This window comes from Aedes aegypti, chromosome 1, assembly GCF_002204515.2.
Source record: "Aedes aegypti strain LVP_AGWG chromosome 1, AaegL5.0 Primary Assembly, whole genome shotgun sequence".
Classification (NCBI taxonomy): Eukaryota; Metazoa; Arthropoda; class Insecta; order Diptera; family Culicidae; genus Aedes; species Aedes aegypti.
This window is the reverse complement of record NC_035107.1, coordinates 137,900,851-137,919,153: the sequence shown is the minus strand read 5'-3', so window position 1 is coordinate 137,919,153 and position 18,303 is coordinate 137,900,851. Positions and strand designations below refer to the sequence as shown.

Here is an 18,303-nt window from a genome sequence, read left to right as displayed (position 1 = left end):
CACATATAATCTTCGTCATCGAAGGTTTGCAAAAGCTTTCGTTCCGGGACAGCTGGTGTATCGGAGGAACATGAAACTGTCCAATGCAACGGAACACTATAACGCCAAATACGGCCGCCAATATCTTCCTTGCCGCGTAAAAAACAAACACGGCAGCTCATCATATGAGTTAGAGGACCTCACAGGTAAAAACCTCGGTGTTTGGCCTGCCATTCATCTGAAGCCGGGATAATAAAACACGATTCTCAGCATCTTTTATTTTTCAAAGCAGCACAGTAGCAAAGTCTTCATTAGCTGCATTCATTCGAAGCTACGCAAACAATCTTTTCACGTGTGCCCGGTATGATCCTCTTTTCCTCAGAAACACCTAAAAATAAACCATAAAATCGATCAATTAATCAAAATACTCACCTGGTTGCAAAAAGTTGCATCTGTTCGCGTCAAATTTAGTTTTCATGTGAAAACAAAAAAAAGTGATTCGTTGTTAGCTGTCAATGAATGCTTTGACAGATTAGAAACCGAAACATCATTGAGTCGACATTCAGGGTTGTGGCGCTAGCGGAGCAAAAGTACGCAGCCATCAACCGCAAAACGATAAATAGTCGCAATGTGATATAGAAAAGGTGAGGAGAAAGTCGTTGTGTGCTTGTATTAGTACAGTGTAAAATCAAAACATTGAGGGGAAGATGGGTGACGTCATACGGGTTCAATCATATGATGTAAGTGAGTATAAAACGCTCAATATAGTGAAGCTAGTCCAGTTATCACTCTGTCGGTAGAAATATGCAGCCAACACTTAAATGTACAATTTGTATAAGTCTAGGTATAAGTCGATTGCAGCTGCAGGAGTCTTATTTTTCAGAAACACATTCACGGTTCAATTTACTTTGCCCATATCTCAGTTCTATATTCGTAGACGTATCATCTCATGCAAAATTTCGGTAGAATCACATCCATCTCATTATTATACTTTGAGGCGCAGTATTTTACGGGCTAGTATTTTATAGCAATCTTCTACGGTTCTATCTCTTGTGGATTTCATCCTAAAATAAAAGAAAAGTTATAACTAAATTACATAAATCACCTGTAGTACCATCTTCCCGTGCTGAATTTTTTCATGTTTTTGTTTGAGTAACAACACACACAACAACCTTGGTAACGAGAGGGTGGCTAGCAACAAAGCATCAGAAACTTTCGATAACAAACGGTATGACGTCACACAGAGTCAAAATTCAATGGGTTGCTGAGTGAACACGCTAGCGGTGCACCAATACATGCAAACAGTTGTGTATTATACAGAAGCATCTCCTCACCTGTATTATATCACATTGAAATAGTCGGTGTCTTCTATCAGTGGTTTCCAAACTTTTTCTCTTCGATCAAGAGAGGTACCAACGGAAACCGTTTGAGTGGAAGCACTGAAATCATAGTAGATTGTCGTCACGTGATTCGATGAATCGAGATGCGTAGACGAGAGATAATCTCTTACATGTTAGGGTACCCTCAAATTTAACCTTATCGTAAGTTTTAATATTTCCTAGTATGTCTGCGTAAGATTGAAATAATGTATGACTGTGAGTGAATGAGGGGGGTGTATGATTGGTAATAATGAATGTGAGGTGTTTGATTGGTAATAATGAATGTGATGTTTATGCGTGAGTGAAATTTGGTCCAATATTTTTTTTGAGACATAACAAAATTGAAAGAGAGACGTTTTAAATTGTTTAGTCTCTTTTGAATTCTGATGCGTAGTATAGTATAGAGTAAGTGACTTATTCTGGGTTTCTGATCATGCTCAACAACAATAGTGACAGCTAGAACGTGTTTATTCTGACGCATAATGGATAGACTCCACACGGATGTTTTCAAAATCAATTCAATAAATGGAATGAGGAGAAAAGTTTCACCTGATTTTGACATTATTTTGGAGTGGACAGGCTCACTCCATCAGTGCTATACAATCCATGAAAAAGAGCTCCTCTGGTTTCCACGAAAAATCATTTCATGGATTGTACCTAGTAAAGGTGGAGCAGTAGTCGCACTCATCGATGAAGACTGGACAGACTCACTTCATTAGTGCTATGCAATCCGTGGGAAAGAGCTCCTCTGATTACCATGAAAAATCATCCCAGGGATTGTAACTAGTACCCATGGAGCAGCAGCCGCAGTCAACATCAAAACAAAAAAACCTTCAGTTTTTTTGTTTACCCCGTCCCCGGGAAGATTGTAACCAACCGTTTTTATGGTTACAATTCAACCATAGTTTTCAGCTTAAACAGCTTGAATTTGTTTAAATAAATTGTATTTTTTTTGTAAATATTATTGTTAGTAAATGTTTAAATATAAAATTAATGTTTGTGATCCGTTTCCATAAACGTTTGAGTGACATTAATTATATATTTATTAGCCTATGTTGGTGCCAATATTCCCTTTTTAATGTTAATATTATTTCCGTTGTTTGTTTATATTATTTGTCATTTTGTTATTCAATTTAAAATACTATTAAATTAAAATTAAAATTAAATTCCTTAAAATTATGTTGCAACATTATAAGAAGAACTTGCATACAACATATTCAAATTTGAAATGGCACCAACTGAATGAATGTATACCCTCGTCGTTTGTATGGAGAAATGTCAACCAGCATCAACTGTCATCAACGCTCTGGGGTGGTGCAAGGACCATCGGAACGGATATGACATGGAGATGATATGGCGGATTTTTGGGATCTGGAAAGATATATAAGACCTTGGGACTCCCAAGCGTCCTCTTGTAATTTGTGATTTGGCCCGGAGGAACGAAGACAGCGGCAGCGTTCGTCACATAGTGAACTTTAGTGACCACGCGTTTCGAAAACGTTAAAGTTAAGGTAGTATCGGTTAGCGAAGCCACACGAAATCGTTAAATTTCTAACCGATTCATCGAGTGGGATTAGTGTGAAGTGAAGTTCGAATCCAGTGGTTCCAGAAAAAACTGAAATCGTACGCCGTACGTCGTGAGTGTAAAAGGTCGAGGAAGTGCTTGCCAGAAGCGGTACTGGCATAGTGTGTGTCGAACAATTGGTAGAAGAGACACGAACAGTAGAACCACTGGAGGGAAAAACCGCATGTAATCCCGACCAAACAGTTAAATCCCACTCGATTGGCAAAAGACACTCGCGAAAGAAAAAGTGCACACGGTACCGTTCCCCGGGCCCAAACTGAAGTGAAACGCCAGGCCCACCGTTACACGGGCCGAGTTGCCGCAGAAAATCTGGACTCCCTGTCCAAAACGTAAAGGGATCCGGTTGAAACCCCTCGCCGGCTGCGTCCGTCCCAGCATCACCCCTCCACCTTGAAGCGTCTCCCAGTGGAACATGTCGACCAACGAGCATCACATCGGCCGCAACGATCATTCACAGTGGTTCGCAAGTGAATAAAATGCGCAAGTAAAAAAAAAAACATAATTTAAGCATTTTCTTTGTTCCAAACAAGCCCTTTAAATGGCATGGTCCCCACAATTCAAGCTGCCATCTTTTTTTTGTTGTTAGTTTATGTGCTGAAAACTACCGGTAAGTGGGTTGAAAGTCCACCTAATGGGTTGAAGTTTTTAATTTTAATTTAATAGTATTTTAAATTGAATAACAAAATGACAAATAATATAAACAAACAACGGAAATAATATTAACATTAAAAAGGGAATATTGGCACCAACATAGGCTAATAAATATATAATTAATGTCACTCAAACGTTTATGGAAACGGATCACAAACATTAATTTTATATTTAAACATTTACTAACAATAATATTTACAAAAAAAATACAATTTATTTAAACAAATTCAAGCTGTTTAAGCTGAAAACTATGGTTGAATTGTAACCATAAAAACGGTTGGTTACAATCTTCCCGGGGACGGGGTAAACAAAAAAACTGAAGGTTTTTTTGTTTTGATGTTGACTGCGGCTGCTGCTCCATGGGTACTAGTTACAATCCCTGGGATGATTTTTCATGGTAATCAGAGGAGCTCTTTCCCACGGATTGCATAGCACTAATGAAGTGAGTCTGTCCAGTCTTCATCGATGAGTGCGACTACTGCTCCACCTTTACTAGGTACAATCCATGAAATGATTTTTCGTGGAAACCAGAGGAGCTCTTTTTCATGGATTGTATAGCACTGATGGAGTGAGCCTGTCCACTCCAAAATAATGTCAAAATCAGGTGAAACTTTTCTTCTCATTCCATTTATTGAATTGATTTTGAAAACATCCGTGTGGAGTCTATCCATTATGCGTCAGAATAAACACGTTCTAGCTGTCACTATTGTTGTTGAGCATGATCAGAAACCCAGAATAAGTCACTTACTCTATACTATACTACGCATCAGAATTCAAAAGAGACTAAACAATTTAAAACGTCTCTCTTTCAATTTTGTTATGTCTCAAAAAAAATATTGGACCAAATTTCACTCACGCATAAACATCACATTCATTATTACCAATCAAACACCTCACATTCATTATTACCAATCATACACCCCCCTCATTCACTCACAGTCATACATTATTTCAACTACAGGTTATTGAATCCCCGATGAATAAGCACCCTTTTATACAACGGATACAACGCATTCTGGACGAGCAAGAAATTGACGTATCCTTTATATGGGTGCCCGGTCACTGTAGAATACACGGCAATGAACAAGTGGACCTGCTATCAAATCGGAGTCGACAAAGTCGTCCACTAACACCCAAAGTAATCTGGAACTCATGGTCTCTTCGTTGGCATCTAGACCGAACAATTTTTGCTAGGAAAATCAAACCCAATGTTGAACGATGGGACGACCCAGCATCACGGAGAGATCAAATTGTCCTTTCCAGACTACGCACGGGACATACCAGACTCTCCCATAATATGGGAGCCATAGAAGCCTGCCACACCCACAACTCCGTTGAACATTTCATTGCCAGTTGTCATAGTCTGGAGCTCTTACGAAGAGAACACGGCATTATGTGTGTTCAAACAGCACTCAGTCAAGATTAAGATAGCCAAACTAAGCTACTTAAATTTTTTAAAGATGCTAAAATTTATGACGCATTATAGACCAAACACGCGAAACATAGATCCCCGAGAGATATCCTCAACTGCAACAATGAATGCCGAAAAAGCAACACGAAGACAAACAGATACAGACCCAAGTATGAGGTGGACATCGAAAACATTTGAAATTTTAACATTGAAGAACCAGAAGAGAAAAATAATTATGTATTTTCAAAAACTGTTAGCTCCCCATCCCCCTGGTTTTTAACCAGGTTTCCCTTTTCCTAAACAACCCCACTCTTTCTATCAATATGAGATGAACTAGCCTAGGGCTAAAAGTCTCAATAATAAAAAAAGAAAAAAAAACACTCTTCCTGCTTCTTTCGAACACTATCGCGTCTTCGTTTTCTTCGCTTGATTTCCCATCCAAACCGATGAATTGCTCTATTCGATTGGGTCCTGTCTTCGAGCTTTGAGTACATAGTCGCCTCAAGTGATCACATGGTTATTCATGCAATCAAAGATGCCTTGCTTGGATTACCACGATCCTTCACCGTATCACCGCTAGGAGGATCTTATCTATATTTGGTGCCTTCACCCCAAAGCTATTCTCTATACTCGCTCGACTTCTGATATATTTTAGTCTTCAGTTTATATCTACCTTGATGGTTACAGCGTAGCGTCGCGTCATTGCCGAGCGTATTGTAGAACTCCATGTTCGTTGGTCTTGGACGGTACTTCTCTAGTTGCCCCGAACATATGGCGTCGCCAGATCCTCTTCCACTGCGTACAGCCAGCGTATTCGTGGTCTTCCAAGAAGTCGCGGAGCTTGATCTGGTTCCATACCTACTGAATATTATTTTCGCAATTCTTTTTTTTTCACATTCGCACTGGTCCCTTAGCCCACTGAAGTCTGATGTATTTCACACGCCTAATAATATTCGAATCTTTATACATTTGATTCATATTCATTCCTGATTCATAAGTTAGCGCCACACATCATTTTCTAGTTTTTCACCAAGTATTGTCCGCAGCACTTCACGCTCAAAAACACCAAAGGCTTTCCGGTCTGCCTCTTTCAACGTCCACGTTTCGTGCCCGCAGAGAGCCACCGGAAGCATCAATGTTTTATACAGGGCAAATTTAGTTTCCGTCTGCAAGTTGCGGGACTGAAGCTAATTTTGTAATGCGTAGAAATCTCTACTCTCAGCCACAATTCATCTTTGCACTTCGTAGGAAACTTCTTTTTCACATGTCACAAGTGTTCCAAATAAACCAAATCTTAATCAACTTCAAACATATCCCCATCAAACACTACCTCAGCACCAACACCACTAGGCCTCTATATCTACCTGCAACACTGTACTTCGTTTTGGTAGAATTAATGGTCAGATGTATCCCCATTGTCTCCCTCTTCAGAGGCACGAAGGTTTCCTCCACTGACCTGCGATTGATTCTAAAAAGGTCGATATTGTCCGCAAATCCAAGGAGCATATGCGACCGTGTGATGATAGTTCTGTTTGTCGGCCCACCAGATCTTCTAATAGCACCTTCGAGTGCTATGTTGAACAGTAAATTCGGATGTGCGTCTCCTTGCTTCAATTCATCTAACGTCTCAAACGAAGTTGACACCTCATTCGCAATACGGAACGTCAGAAGTTCCCCCAGAAAACCATGTTCAGACACTAGGTATTTCCCACTGAATCGTACGATGCCTTCAAATCAATATAAAGATGGAGGGTCTGCAAGTTATACTCCAGGAATTTATCTGAGATCATTCACAAGGTAAACATTTGGTCCGTTGTCGAGCGGTCCTCACGTTGCCGTGATGGTCGCTTCACTTCGTATCAAGCCCAATTTGACGGAAAATGCGAGTTAATAGAATTAACAAGGAATTTCTTTTTTCCTATCTTATCCCAAGCATTCAAATTGAGAATACACTATGATTTTATTTTGGTAAATAAAAATTACTGAAGTAAAGATAAACTTACATACTTACATTCACAAGCCTATCCGAGATGGAGTTCTCCTAGGAGTAGCTCCCGGAGTGATGATCTCTTGCTTGATCATCTGTTGCTGTTGACGTTCAACTTCTTCCTGTTTCTGCTTTTCCATCTGTTCTTGTGCCTTTTGCATTTGGGATTCCATCTGGTGCAAATGTTCAGCTGCCTGTTAAGAGTTACAATAGATAATGGATTATTGAATGATCAACCCAATTTCAGCAATGACTTACCTGCTTCCTCTTCTCTCGACTGCTTTTGCCGGTTTCCTTCACCGAAAAGAACATAGGTCCCAGCTCGGCAAGCCAGAACCCATCCACAGCGGTAGCACATTGCATGTACTCCTTGGCCGTCATCACCAACTCGTGGTACACCACGTAGTCCGGCGTGGTGCCCAGACCATACAGAGCCGACGTCGGGTGCAAGTAGCAAGGCATACCCGTGCGCAGATTGACGTACTCGCCGATGCCCTTCAGTCGGGCCGCTTGGTAGAAGTAAGCCGAACAGATACACTTCCGAACGATGTCCCAATTGGTGCCGCAGGATTGCACCTTGAGCCGTTGCTGCACGTAGATATCCTTGAGCTGTTGGCGAACCTCCCGCACCTTGCGCATGGCTTTGATGTGAATAAAATGCTCGTTGCACCAGTTTGATGAATACCTGAGGGAGGAGGAGATTGCATTTTAGTACACTGGATTGATTGATCTAGCTTGGGGATTTGGATTGGTTGAAAAATAACGAAGAAATTTAGTTCTACAAAAAGTTTTGCCTTAAGGAATCCTTTAGGGTCGTTGGGGGACCACTTAGCGTCCATGTACGGACTTCAAATTTTAACCTGTTTTTTTTTCTTTCCAAAACGAGCACTTCACAACGACGAACGTATAATATTTCGCATTTTCGAAAAATAAGGGACGGCCTAGTGAACACGCAAAAAAACATGGTTTTCAAAAATGTTCCTAAAATAATTTTCAAGTTGATGTTAACATTAATTATCGACATAACATGGAAGAAAATATTTTATAGTACACTTGCATTTAAACGACAGTTTTTACTGTTTTTCTATACATTCCATGACATTTTCCTTAGGTGGTCAATATTGCCCCGATCACTCCTAAGAGAAACAAAGAATTTTGTATGGAAACTGTAATAATGTTAAAAAAATCGATTGAATGCTAATTTTATTGTGCAATTTCATCTAAATTGTATCTAAATTTGAATTTAAAGTTCTATTTTGCGTGCTTGGTGACTAGATCACAAAAAGATCAATAAACCGTATATCCTATAAATAGGACAGTACTTGTAGTGCAAACATCTTGAAAATAAAGAGGTTTAGAAGAAAACTGTCTTCTGCAAAGTTGATCACAGGTTTTTTGACTTCCACTTGGTAACTTTTTTAATTCAGAATTAACCCACCAGGTGGCGCATAGACGCCAACAAATGTCGCATGTAGAATCAACATATGAAACAACTTTTCAGCGTACAAATTGTTTCGTTCATATCCAGAGATTAGATACAAAATTTGTGTTTTTGACAAAATTGATCAGCTAAATGAGATCTATCCACCTAGCACAGTGTTTCCCAAACTTTTTTGACTTTCGCCCCCCTGAAACCAATATTTTTTGGAATCGCCCCACTGATATGAAATTCAAACATTTGCATTAAGCGTTAAACTTACGATGAATTTTAGATTAATATCTCATCATAAGTGTATCGAAAATTGGTCAAATTCAAAGGATACTTCATATACAGTCAATCATAACGCTTGAAAGGTATTTCAATTCAAACATTATGATTGAAACCCTTCGAATTTGACCAATTTTCCGCAACTAATCCCAGATTATTTTTCATCTCTTCGATCACTGAAATATAACGTTAAAAAGATGTTTTTTTTTTAATTCAGTGCTTTTCAATTTTTTTCTAAATTATAATATATAATTTGATTTCACTTAAGGCTTTTTTTAAGAAGGGTGATTTACGTTTTTGATATTCAGTAGTTTTATCTTTGGAACTCGATTTTTTACCAAAATCACATACTTTGATTTATAAACTGATTTGTACTCTAAATACTGAATAGAATGCGTGTATACAAAATATCAAAACGAGTAGTGTAACAAATGCGTGAGAAATTATAGGAACTTAAGCTGCCTTATTTTGCACATCCCCTAACAAAAAATCACTTTACTTCATTTTAGAATCTGAAATAAATTTCAAATATCGCCAAAAATTATCACATACTTTATCTTTGGCAAAAACCACTTTATCTTTGGCAAAAACCATTTGAATCTAAATGACAATCGTCCAGTTTTGTCTACATTATTTAAAAAAAAACGAACGCAATGAGAGGTACTTACAAGAACAGATGAAATAGTTAGATGTCAAATAAATTACTTCTCAAATGTATATGATTTCATTAATTGAGTGTCTCTTACAGACGTTGAGTTTATTTCTGTTTTACAATATCTCCCATACCATCACTTTCGCCCCCTATCTAGCTTTTTCGCCCCCCAAATACAGTTTTACAAATTTTCGCCCCCTTGGACCTGAAAATCGCCCCCAGGGGGGCGAATTCGCCCACTTTGGGAATCACTGACCTAGCACCATATTAGTTCGGAAAACACTCACAAGATGGCGCTAGTGGTCGAACATTATAATTGTTTATATCTCATTTCAGTGATGAGATACAACGTTGCCTCTTCGACAAATGTGTTTAATTGAATGAGTTCTATTCACCGAAAAATTATTAGATCGAAAAACATTCACTAGATGTCGCTAGTAGGCAATGATTTTATTTGCTTGTATTTCAGTCCAGTTATGAGATACAAATGATTCCTATTCGCATAAAACCTTATAAATTCGGAAAACTCTCCCAAGATGGCGCTAGTGTGCAACTTTATTTGTTTATATCATAGTCCAGTTATGAGATACAAAATTTATGTCTTGGACAAAGTTGAACAACTAAATGATACCTATTCCCATAAAACCTTTATAGTTCGTAAAACACAAGATGGCGCTAGTGAGTAAAGATTAAGTTTGCTTATATCTCAGTCAAGTGATTAGATACAAAGTTGGTGTCTTCGACAAAGTTAAACAACAAAGTAAGACCTTTTCGCTTAAAACCTTATTAGTTCGGAAAACATTCACAAGATGGCGATAGTGGTCGAACATTTAATTTTTTTATATCTCAGTCTTCGACAAAATTGTTCAACTAAACGGGATCTATTCGCCCAGAAACATAGTAACTTGGAAAGCTCTCCCAAGGTGGCGCTAGTAGGCAAACATATTATTTGCTTACATATCAATCCAGTGATTGGATACAATGTTGGTGTCTTTGACAAAGTTGAAGAACTAAACGAGGCCTTTCCGCCTGAAAACTTATTACTTCGGAAATGGGGCACACATTTAATTCGCTTATATATCAGTCCACTGATTTAATCGAAAGGAAAATATTCGCCTAAAACGTTTTTAGTTTGGAAGTTACTCTCATGATGGCGCTAGTCGGTAAATATTTGATGGTAAATAAATATGGTATCTTCGTAAAAGATGATCAACTAAAGGAGATAGTTTCGAAAAAAAAAACTTATTAGCTGGGAATCAAGAAAACAACCAATAAGAAATTGGTCTAAGTAGATCGAAACAATGGATACTTACTATCGAGTCAAGCAACAATAGCTTATTTTGGATGCAAAACTCCTTTCATTTTTGTATGGACCTTGACACCATTTATGAATTATCTTGAAAGCTGAAAAAAGAAAACACATGTTTTCTAGCCGTCGAATGAAGAAGATGGTCATTTGAATGGAGTGAAGAACGGGAAAATCGACGAATTGACTTATCCACCAATGAACTGAACTCACTCGGTCCAAGCATTGTGACACTAGAGCGGGCACGATTCCGTATGCTCCCCAGGTGTTCTGGCCCGCTCTAGTGTCAAAAATCTTGAACCAAGTGGATTCGGTTCTATCGGTGGACCATATGTTTTATCACAATAGTTCTAAAAAATGAACGCAGTTATCTCACACCCGACAGAAGAAGACCATATGTATCAGTAATGTCAACGTTATAGCTGAAGGACAAACTTTTGATTAGCACTAACGAACTTCTGATATAGCCAAATATACATTTGTATCGCTGTCAGATCCGAGCCACATCGTGTACTAATAACTTGACTCAGAAAAACTATTTTGATAGTTATGTTTTTGTTATCAGCTGGCAAGTTTTATAGCATATTTTTGTAGACTTTACTGAATCATCTGTAGATTTTTTTTATAATCAAAATGTTTTACTTAAGATTTTATTTTGTTTTTGGTATCAAGGGTGTATGTGCGCATAATTGAACATGTATGGTTATGTATGTAAGTCTGTATCTTTCTTACGTAATATAGCAGAAAATTGAATTGAGGTCACTGAATGATTTAGTGCTGGCATACATCTTTCGCCTTTGAAATTTTAATTCTTAATGTACAGTATTGGACAAAACATTCGCAACTTTTTCGATTTTCCATACAAAATGACCAAATTTGATAAACTATATCTCAGTTATTTATGAACCGATTTAAATGAAATTCTGATGTTCTGTTAAATTTTCATTCGAATCGGTCCATAAATAACTGAGATCTAGCTTACCAAAGTTGGTAATTTTGTATGGAAAATCGAAAAAGTTGCGAATGTTTTGTCCAATACTGTAGTCACGTTTCATTGAAACCCTCTCCCTCCTCCTGTGTACGTGACGTAATTTATGAATGACCCCTCTCCTGCAGTTTATTTTAACAACTTGTTTACATTGCAATGGGTCTAATATCATGGAATTGATAACCCAGACAACCAGAAATCGCATGAAAGTTCACGTTACAACTCGTTTATTTATACTAATTACATCAAACCCGCAAAATACCGTGGATAAACTCGTCAGTTTGATAAGTTTCCTCGCATAAAACACTTCTTTTCTGAGTTCTTTTATACATTTTGTTTCGTTTCGTACACTCGTACAAAGTAAGTCGCATCAATCCGTAGCAGCTGTCAAATCAACATTTGTTATCATAAGTTAAGTCGCATAAGATCACAGGTTGGTTCGGTAGAATATTTATACACTCGCATTGTATGTTATTATTCATCACATAATATATGCACGCATATCGCCTCCACTTTTGTACGTAGAAGGCCTTTTCGCGACATCTTATAAGTGAAATTTTGCACATATAAAGCCTCCAGGTGATTTCGTTATACGTACATTTTGGTTGTCTGGGAAATGTCGAAAATAATGTTATAGAACAACAAGATATGGACGACACACTTTCAAGAATTTTTTTGGATCCCCACCATAGACTTTAATTTTTTTTTGTGAAATAAACTTTAATTTATGGGAATACAACTATGAATAACAAAAACGGAACTGAATGCCAATTGTGAAATACCTTGGGTTTCATGTGAACATCAATGAAACCAGTGTTTTATACAACTTTGACGTTTTGGGACATTTCTGAAAACAGCATCAGATTCAGCGACCCCAAATCTACTAGAGACACATAATTTGATCCTTGAGACACGCAAAAATGTCATTTTTGTTAAGCTGTGTTATTTCACCGACCTCAACTAAACGAATCGCCGAGAATCCAACAACTGAAAAATTGGTAATTTTCTTTTTTTTTTAGAAATGCCGATTTCTAAAAAAATGTGAGCAATACAAAAAAAAACAAGATTTTGTCGGACGTAACCGAGATTTGATAAACATTTACCGAGGTATCGGTAAAAGTTTTAACAAGATTCTCGACAATTCGTTTACTGAAGTCCATTTGCAGATATACCTATTTCAGGAACTTCTGCGTAAATTGCATGAATGTTACTTCCTCGAATTATTAGCCAAGGACGGTCCAATATTGCGATGTATCGAAATTTGATTCTTTATACGGAGAGATCAGACTACCCAAAATGTAGGTTCTTTTAACTCAAATTTACGTAAATTGCATTTAGTTTTTACCCACGGTTGGGTTGTTTTATCTCTCTCGCAACAGCAATGTTGTCAAAAACAGAGAAAGACGCAGCGACCCAGCGTCGAATGTCCGTGGAATAAGCCAAGTTTGGGTCTACCCCGTTTGGCATACAGTTGTTTAGCATAAAGTCGTTTGGCATAATAGTCGTTTGTCATAACAGTTGCTTGGCATAATAGTCATTTGACAAAATGCTCGTTTGGCATATTTTGAAAAAGAAAATACTGCAGCAGTACAGTTATATCCGGGACCATATGTTCCTACTTGTTTTAAATGACATGGAATATCTTAGAAGTTGGATACATTTTTGTGAGGTGCGCTTTAATATCCCGGAAAAAAATAGTCATGAAAGTTTTGTATGATGCAATTCCAAAAGAGTTGTATTGGATATTGGCTTCCTTGAAAAATGAAGGTACATATACTTCTGTGCCCTCTTAATAAGTGACAACGTGAATGTACAATCCCGAGCAGTTTTTCGACACTTCTTTGTTGAATGGAAGAAATTTGATCAAATTCAATGTTTTTCACAATTATGCCAAACGGCTATTATGCCAAATGGCAATTATGTTAAACGACCGTTATGTCAAACGGAATCATTGATCGAATCGAAGCATTAAAACGCCTATATTTTGTTTCAATGTATCGATATATCGGAACATCATATGATATATTTGAATGAATAAAATATCATATATTGCTGAATGGCCTGAAGTTCAGATTCTTAGCTTAAGGCCCAAGTAAGAATGGAGCAAATGTCAAAAGTGAAAAAGCAGTTTTCACCGTTAAAATCCACAAATCGAAAAAAATAAAAACACACAGCTGTTTTATTTCCAAAATAAAAAGGCTGCGTGTTTTTATTTTTTCCGATTTGTTGATTTCAAGGGCGAAAACTGCTTTTTCATTTATGACATTTGCTTCATTTTACTTGCACCTTAAATACAAAAAATAAATAAATATTTGGAGAAAACTCTACAATTGTCTTTCAAATTTAAGTATACGATATATCAGAAGGAAACATCAATATCACCGATATATTGAACAATATATTGATACAAAAATATCGAATATTGAAAGCAAAATATCGATGTTACGATACATCGGAAATATCTGAACGTCCCTATTATGAGCATGCAAAAGTAATCTTACAATATGTCACATATTATGCAAGTAGATTTCAAGGTCTATTTTCCAGTCTATTTCTTGGGTGACTCAGAACATCCTTTGAAATGAATAGCTAATGCTACACCGTAAGCCATGAATTGCCATGAATTGCCCTGAACTTCACTGCGTGTGCAAATTTTTTTTAGGTTCATAGATTACACTTGTAGATTATTCCAGATTCTCCTGGAGCTCATGACAAATGTGAATATGTATACAGTTAAACATGTCTGAATTAAATTACAAAACAATTCAAATTATTTCTGCAAAAGTTATCAATTCAAAATAATAGGGTCGGTGTTCCCTTAGTGGACAGTCCCCTATAGCCGCACTAGTGACTTTTCACGGCCGTTTTGCTATAAATCTTTTCAAAACATTTTTTGACATGAAGGTCAGGACCTATTTATCTAAGTAGGGTTTTGTTCTTCTTCGTCGTAAGCGCTACTATTCGTCGCATCAAACTTTAAATGTTCCACTACGGCGGATATTCAAACTTACCTGCAACATACATTCATTATCAAAGTGTAATTTTGTGAAAGCTGTTATGGTTTGTACACCTGTACACCAAAAATGCAATAAAACTACTGTATTTTGGTAAATAACTTCAGTTCAATCATCCACTTTGCACTTTTTTACCGAAATCGCATGGACGAACACGATTTGGGAGAAATGCTTAGCGATCGACTGAGCCACACCACTTTCCAACACAAGTTTCTTCCCGCCCCCGTGGGTGACTTACTTCACCGGGCACTTATTTTCACTATGGAAATCCTTCGTACTTCTTCACTGAAGGATTTCATTCCAATCACACGCCGTAAAACTTCAATAAATCACCAAATTTTACGAAATTTCCTCAACCGCCGCGTATAATTAAGAATGTAAACAAAGTTCAATCCGTCGTACTGAGAAAAAAAAGCTTGTGTGCATCAATGTGTGCGCGACGCTCAACGTAAAAATACGATTCCTTTGATTGTGTTGTTTTCGCTGTACTGTGAGCAAATTCCATAATTGTACGGTCAAAAGGAATTGTGTTCATATGTTCGGGCTGAATTTTGATGACGAACAATTAATTTTAAAGGAAATTAGTATATTCCATCATGCTGAAGGAATGGAGGGAGATGCCCGTAGATCTATATATTCTAGTAAAACATTTTATTATAGCGTTGATATGTTGTGTTTTAACCACTCAATACACACAGTGAGCCGTAAGTTGTGAGACGAATCTGGAAACTGATTGCGACGGAGTTGAAAACGATACGACGGATTGAGAATACGGTAAGATGCATTTTCTTTGCATTCTTTCCAAAAAGAGATCAAGATTTATCAAAATGTTATTGTACAATGCTAAAGCCGTTTTGAGAAAGAATTGTTTGGCATCGGTTTGTATCAGCATCATACACTGCAATACTGGGAAAATTGCAGTTCTCACTGATCAATGCTTAATACGATGGATACTAGCACATCACCCTACCATTGATTTACATCTTGATTTTGCTCAAAAAATGATCGAAAAAAATATTTTTGCTTAAATTTTGTAAAAGTTTTGTAAAAATACGGTTTTGATAAGTATTTTGCCGATGCCGTGATGCTAGTGCTACTATAGGAACAGAAATTAGAAATAGTGCTACTATAGGCACATGTATTCCTATAGTGGCACACGCGATAATAAATACAAACATTTGAGTTTTCGTAGGTTTTATATTTTTCCCACAAAACCAAGATAAAAAGCTATCAGATGATCTGCTAATCTGCTAATATCAACGCACCCCCTAGCCATGGCCAATCTGCGTTGTTTACACAAACATCCCTATAAACCCCCACGCTGGGAAATACGTTTACCGAAAACGGCATTATGAGGCTCTGCACTGCATTCCTGTATTGGATTTACTTTAATGGCATTGTTGTCAGCAAATTCACAAAAAGTGAAAGAGAAAGAAAACATGATTTGTGCAGGCAGAGCCCCATAGACCATGCTATACCCGTTAGCACGCCCGACGCCCACCGATGACAGAGTGGGTAGGCTCGCACCATCGTCTCGCCCTTCTTACCTATTTTTGAGATAGGCAGTTCTGTCAGGGTGTAAATAGTTATTATTATGCATGTAATCAAACCGATTTACGACCTTCCACGTGTTAACGATCTTGAGGTGGGGATATTTGCGTGCCGGGTATGCGTATCTTCCTGTTGTGACATCACTTCTCCACAATGGCTTGGAGGTTTCCTTCTTCATTTCGGTTGTTCTGGAAAGATAATAAAACAAGGAAAGGAAGGGGCCACATCACTCCACAGAATGGCGGCCCATCTGATATTAGTTTGTGTTAAATAATTATTGTTGTAAGTAGAGATCCTGAAAGGGAGAAATGCGAGTAGGCGGTAAGCCGCCAATCGAACCGTCAAAATCCCTTTTCAAAATGCACAACAATTTTTATTTAGAAAACTATTTGGATCCGAGATTTTAGGTGCAGATTGAGCATGTTTGATAAACAAGCATCCTGTTTTCAGTTAAAGAAAGTTTAAGAAGTTGATGATTCTGTCATTTATACTAGCTATATACAAGAATTCACTGAATAAGTTTCAACGCGCGATTATAATACTTCAGTTTTTGTGCTGTTGTATTGGTGTATGTAGTGGGAAACCAATCAGTTTGGTGATTCTAACGGTAAAAAATAGCACGACGAAAGGAAAGTTGATAATCTATCATCATTATGATTTCAGTCCTAATTTCATGATCCGTTTAATAAATTCCGCGTATGATTCTGCAATTTTAACAATTTATACATGTGTATTCGAAGAAAACAGACTACGAGCATTTATTACCTTGCAGATATTTATCATTTTCTACAGCCTAATTTAATAATACCTACATTGATTGTAACAAAAATTTGATCTTGGGATGTTGATTTGCCTCCTAATCATAGTTTCGACAATAGTCACATGCTTACTATCCCTTATGGCAGTGTTGTTGATTCTATTGTCTATCGCTCATCAGTTTCGCGTCACCCGGCAGGGACTTGGTCCTATGTACCCAATACTCTGCTGTGTCTTAACTTCACGCAATACATTCTGTAGATGTGTGATACAGTTTGCGGAATATTATGATTTATCACTTCGTTCAGATGGAAAATTCTGTTATGGTACCATATTCACATATCAGATAACTCACACCTGGAACGATGTAATACATCGGAGACATGTAGATTCAGATGTATGTATGTGGGAATAGCATCATAGACAACCCTAGGTGCCCTCCTAGCTACGCACTGCAATACAATCACCATCAAATCCAGCAGCCAGCTAGGCTGCGACGACAGTTTCAGTATTAAATAGTGAGAGCAATCGTTCGGTCGTGTTCGCTTATTAGTAATATAATTTAATTCAATTAAGAAGTTAATCTTATTGAAGTTACGATATCCGAAGTTATCGTCCAGAACGCGTATTTCCCTATTTCCAGGTTGGAAAGTGTAGTGAAATAATCAAGATTCCTACAAATTTGGGGGCTCGTCCGGGATCGCGGGGAGAAACTTTCGGGATACTCGTCAGTGTGCGCCGATGGGCGAGTGTAAAATTGAAATGAAAAATTGAAATAACGCTGAAAAGAAATTTCTAGTTTAAGTGAACTGAATTTAAACCATTTTAGTGATAAGATTTTTTTTATAGCATAGTGTTAAGAAATTGAATTTAATTTATAATTGAAGTGAATTTTCGTGTACATAGTTTCTTATGATTGAAACGGTTATATGTTTGCAAACACGGAAGAAAAAGGAGTAGATAGAGCGTCTGTGCTAGTGATAGAGTGTACATCACACATTTGACCTGGGGTTAAAGGTCATTGTACAGCGCCTAAAAACAAACGAAGAAATAAGGGAGACAGCGAGTGTTTCGTTTCCTTGTGATATTTTTATGTGACAATAGTGCAATGCAGGCCGAGAACATTCCGTTGTTTGAGCTTAGCAGTGGTAAAGCACCTCCTGCCACCAATCCGCTGCAATTCTATCCTTCCATGAATGAGCTTCCATGGGATGTTATTGAAAATACTTTTACACGTTTAATAAACCAGTTGAACTTTTCGAACACGACTGTGACAAATTTATTGCAAGAGCTTGGTGCGATGCGCTGTGAAATGGTCTCCATGCGGGCAGAAACA

At 37.6% G+C, this 18,303-nt stretch overlaps 1 protein-coding gene across 2 annotated transcripts in view; it reads right to left on the bottom strand.

The window, feature by feature from the left end:
- Positions 1-18,303, bottom strand: part of LOC5571507 (pre-mRNA-splicing factor ATP-dependent RNA helicase PRP16) — a 114,135-nt gene that overhangs the window by 74,248 nt on the left and 21,584 nt on the right. The window contains exons 4-5 of one of the 2 annotated variants that reach the window (XM_021848418.1): positions 7,251-7,677; positions 7,017-7,186 (exon numbers count right to left, since the gene is read on the bottom strand). In XM_021848418.1, the coding sequence (XP_021704110.1) occupies positions 7,019-7,186; positions 7,251-7,677 (595 nt within the window). In that variant the 3' untranslated portion in view covers positions 7,017-7,018. Of the gene's footprint in view, positions 1-7,016; positions 7,187-7,250; positions 7,678-10,693; positions 10,757-18,303 lie in introns of those variants that run through there. The other variant, XM_021848419.1, reaches the window with a different exon arrangement.